This window comes from Pteropus vampyrus, unplaced genomic scaffold, assembly GCF_000151845.1.
Source record: "Pteropus vampyrus isolate Shadow unplaced genomic scaffold, Pvam_2.0 Scaffold12, whole genome shotgun sequence".
NCBI classification, from domain to species: Eukaryota; Metazoa; Chordata; class Mammalia; order Chiroptera; family Pteropodidae; genus Pteropus; species Pteropus vampyrus.
In genome coordinates this window covers 699713-704432 of record NW_011888793.1, presented here as the reverse complement: position 1 = coordinate 704432, position 4720 = coordinate 699713, and the positions used below count along the sequence as shown (strand labels likewise).

General features: G+C 39.3%; 1 protein-coding gene across 2 annotated transcripts in view; it reads right to left on the bottom strand.

Moving 5' to 3' along the window:
* The window catches only part of ARHGEF26 (Rho guanine nucleotide exchange factor 26), a 133289-nt gene that overhangs the window by 99963 nt on the left and 28606 nt on the right, over positions 1 to 4720 (bottom strand). For both annotated transcript variants that reach the window (XM_011379226.2, XM_011379218.2), the window contains exon 6: positions 3524 to 3684. In XM_011379226.2, the coding sequence (XP_011377528.1) occupies positions 3524 to 3684 (161 nt within the window). The remainder of the gene's footprint in view (positions 1 to 3523; positions 3685 to 4720) is intronic.

The following is a 4720-nucleotide window of genomic DNA, read 5'->3' as shown; positions in this document are numbered from 1 at the left end:
CCTTAAGTCAGCAGTACCCATCCTTTATGGCACCAGGGACTGATGAGTGCTCTTATGAAAATCTAATGCCTGATGATATGAGGTGGACCTGAGGCGGTGATGCTAGTGTTGGGGAGCAGCTGCAAATATGGAGCTTAGCTCTCTGGGCTGCTGCTCACCTCCTGCTGTATGGCCAGTTTCTAACAGGCCATGGAGACACTGTTCTCTGGCCCAGCGTTGGGGACCCTTGTCTTAAGTCCATTCTTTTTAACTCCCTACCAGATTCCCTATCATCTCTGGCTCTGTTTCTAGAATGGCCTCAAATCTTTCACCATCTTCACTTCCTTTCTAATGCAAACACCATACTGTTACCTCCCAGGCCACCACATCAGTCTCCTACTTAATGGCTTGGTGTTTCCACACGGCCTTCAGGAAACAACGAAAACACCTCTGGCCTTCACCATTCATTGTCATCCTCACCTTTGATTCCCAGCAGGGCCCTTAAGACCATACATAACCTCCAGATGGACCCAAACCTGCCCATTCCAGGGTAGGTGCCTATGCCTGGATGCCTCTACACACATGCCGTGGATGTTCCACTGGCCACCACTAGCCCCTGAGGACCAACAACCCATGGGCAGATGCCACCAGCTGACATGTTGCAGAACCCCAGCACCTTGTAGAACAAGAGATTCGGTAAATGTTGACCGAAATGAACCATTTTTTATAAAAGAAAAGAATTTAGTAGGGACATGCCACTGATAAACAACACATACATACTCCCAGAATCAGAATGATATTGTCCCTGCCTATTTTCAAATACTGTCGTACATAGAAGGGCTTCTTGGTGTTATTTATGGCCAACAGCGAAATACCTGAGATTCTATAAAGGAGACCAGATGGCACATTGTTAAGTTGAATGTCAAGTATGTTCTGACATCAGCACACATTAAATATCCCATCACCTATTACTACAGTTTTTCATTAAGTCAAAGTAAAACAGCAAAAATAGTCCTGATTATGCCATTTAACAATGTCATATATAATCAGTAATACCTAATTCAGACGCTGACCATTTACTTTGTTGGAGATTTTATTTTACATTTTATTAGACTGTAAACTCTTTCATGGGTAGCACATTAAATAGTTATCACTTGAGAGTCATTCTTGGAGACCAAACTCTAAAGTTCAACAAATAGGCATTACATAATAAATGGGCTTTGTAAACCTTCTGAGCACTTTTCATTTTAAATAGGCTGTATCTGAAATGAACGTTTCAAACTAAATAAAATAAACTTGTATAACATAAGTTACTATGATACAGACATAGGATTATCATGAAGAAGCTGAATCTCCTTAGTTGAAATATAACAGAGATGAAATATCACATAGGTAGCTATCCAAATTAAAGCACTGCATTTCAATAGAGACAAACAAAAAAGGACAGGAAATTTTTCTTTATATTTTAATGGAGGCTGGGAAGTTTCTGAGTTTTGTTTTCAATAAAAAATAGAAAAAAGATCCAGAATAACCCCTTCCTATAAGCTACTATAGAAATGAAAACTTTTAAATAAAATCATAAAAGATTTCAAATGTATAAATGATTGAAAATAAAATAATAAAATTGGAATCTGTAATTTAAAAGAAATGAGTTATTTCAGGGTTAACCAATGATGGATTTTTTTACCCCCATTTTATAGGTAAGGCATGAGCTGGGGAAGTAGGAACCTACTCAAGTTAAATAACTGCCAAAAGGAGAAGCGACTGCTGGAGCCCAGGCTCCTTCTGAACCACGCTGACATCCTGTCAAGGCCCAAAGGCCCTAAGGACCCGAAGCATCCTCAGGTCAAGAAGAACCGTTGTTACTCAACAATCAGAATTTACTAAAAGCTTTCTCTGGAGTCATGTATACACTGCAAGAAGCTGACTGACGGCCACATGATTCAAAGCACAGTTCCACAGCAGAGTGAAAACATATGCCGGCTGGGTTTTCAGAAAACCTATTCTAATTAAAATCATGACTTACGATTTACAGTTATCAAAACAATAATAATTCTTCTGAGTGATGGAGCTAATTTGGAGCTTTGTTTTTGTTCAACCGAAGTACAAGTTATAATGAAAGTAACTCATTTTGAAATCTAAATACCCTGGGATAGGGACACACTATCTCATGCTCTAGTTCTGCCCTCTTCGCTGAAGGGAGAAAAGAAATTTTCATCTCTCTTACCAATACTGGCAAGACTGGCACCAAAAGGACCAATGGATTGACCACAAGCAATCACCCAGCTTCTGAAAAAGGACTTCCAAGCTGTGGTATACACCACCACCCACATACCACAGACCCACTGTTTCCTCAGGCCCAGCCAGCGCTCCAAACATGTATTTTTTAGTATCCGTGTCAATAACAAGATTGCTAGGATCTTTTCTTGTGCCAGAATCTGGCTTTTGAAGTTGTGCCACTATCATATATACTTGGAGATTTCGGTGATCTGACCACATAGTCTATCTCTCTGAAGTAGCCCCAACTCACATGCTAATCTGTTCAGCACGGGTGTTCAATCTTGTAGCTCGAAGGAAAAATCTACCTGTACATAGTGATGGAGCCAGCAGACACGAACATGTTAGCATCACTGTCTGCGTGGCTCTGCCCTGAAGTGACAAAAGAGTAATGTCCACATTCATAAGAAATACTCATGCCAGAGACAGAGTCAGTTTTTCTGGGCCCTGAAGACTATGCAATGTATAGGCCCCTTTATTAAGAAAAAAATTAGACATAAAGCAAATACTTAAAACGGGCCCTTACAAATAAGAAGCCTTGAAGCTTAAGCTTTATTAGTTAGTTGTTCAGTAAACCCACCTTTGACTCAAACACATAAAATTGCCAATATTCAATCCATTTTGACCTACCAAAATAGTGACCTCATATGGCTTAATTTAGTACACACGGTTGGCACACGGTTCCAGTACAAGCTGTGTAGTTCACTCGGAATGACAAAAGAGTTCACCACTGGAATACCAGCTGAGTTCCTGTACTCATTAAAAATGATAATGAAAACTCTTCTAATAGTGCTTATGGAATATTAAATTGGGAAAACCTACAGAAATCATTATGACCACTATAACTGCATTTTAAAAATAATATTTACATATACAAACAGACAAGAATATAAAAATGCAAACAAAAATAATTTTTGTACGTGAATGGTATGATCGTGAGTTATTTTTTTCTTTCTCAACTAAGTGTTTTTACATTATTAGCATAATTTAAAAAGGAAGGATAACAGGGAAAGAGTAAGTAAAGGAAGTGGATAAAGAAAAGGAACAAAGAGACCTTAGATATAACTGCTGTAACAGTTAATTACACACTTAGCATCTATCTAGGCATCAACAACCTGAAACATATCTGAAAATTTATTTCAAGAAATAAAGATAAAAGTCAACTAGATGAATGAGAAGCTTCATATCTCTAAATGTCTTCCTTCTGAGATAATACAAATGCTAGTAATGTGTTAGCATGATCGAAGGCAAACTAAAGTGAACTTACTTTTTGCTTGCCTCACAGACGTCTGTAATATTGGAGAAAAGATGATGACTCTCTGTTTTGGTCATTGTATCACTCAGTTCTTTAGAATTTTTAAACATTCGTATCAAGATCTCCAAGCTAAGTAAATATGAATGTTCGGAGGATATGACTTCAAAGATAGCCTGAGAAGAAGGAAACAAAATATATTATTAATTCCTTTAATTGAAGAACTAAATATAGCTCTCATAATTCTGCTTTAAAATTACATAATATCTTGAAAAGTACAAAAAGATAAGCATTAAGAAAAATAAGGCACTAGTACCCAAACTGTGAGAAATAATGTCACTGCCCACAGTGTAAATATGAACAAATGAAAGCGTTTGGATGATTTGAGATTACATCGTGAGGCCATGCTTTGCCAGGGGATTGCAGGGGGGTGGGGTGTCTATGGAAGGAAGCTAAGGCATGTCATAAAATCTCAGTGTGACATTAATTAACCTTTGGGGTCATCTCCTCCAGCCCTGCTTTCAAAGCATGCTGCACTGAGACAGTAAGGATTTATGAACATCATTTGGGTTCAGAGAAAATTTCTCAAAAACACAGTCCTTGCCTCTTCTCTCCTGTAGGCCCTTTCTCTATGTTTTAATCTGACTCATTTGCAGTCAACAACAGCAAAAAGTCTGGGTGCATGAAGAGAGCATAACTGTACTTACCCTTCTCTTATCAGCCATAGGAATTCTTTTATATAAACTCAGACAAATTGAAAGTAATTCTGGCGGTTCAACAAGCCGCCATCTCTGCTCTCATCAGTCTCTCAAGGAGCAAAGGACACTCTGCAAAACCTCCTGGTGTCAGGCACACAGTGGTTTTCCTGATAACAGCTCATTAATGATGAAATGCCAACCCATACAGATGGATGGACACCAACACCCTGTATAAGGAATTAATTCATCTAGCTCTTTAACAAAATCAACTTCAGATCCCTGAAGAATGGCAAGGCAGAGAGAATTCCTGCTCAGAGATGGGTGGTGAACATTTTTGCAGGCCAGAGATTGACATCCTTCTTGGAGACCTCCCCAGTAACACTGCCATCACCACCTTGGCCTCCAGAGCCTCAGGTACCTCAAGCCCTTGGACCAGGAGAAGATTCTTTCCGTAACCCCCTGTGCTACTGCTGAGGCTGGATGGGAGCAGGGCAGCCACAGGCAGATAGCAGCC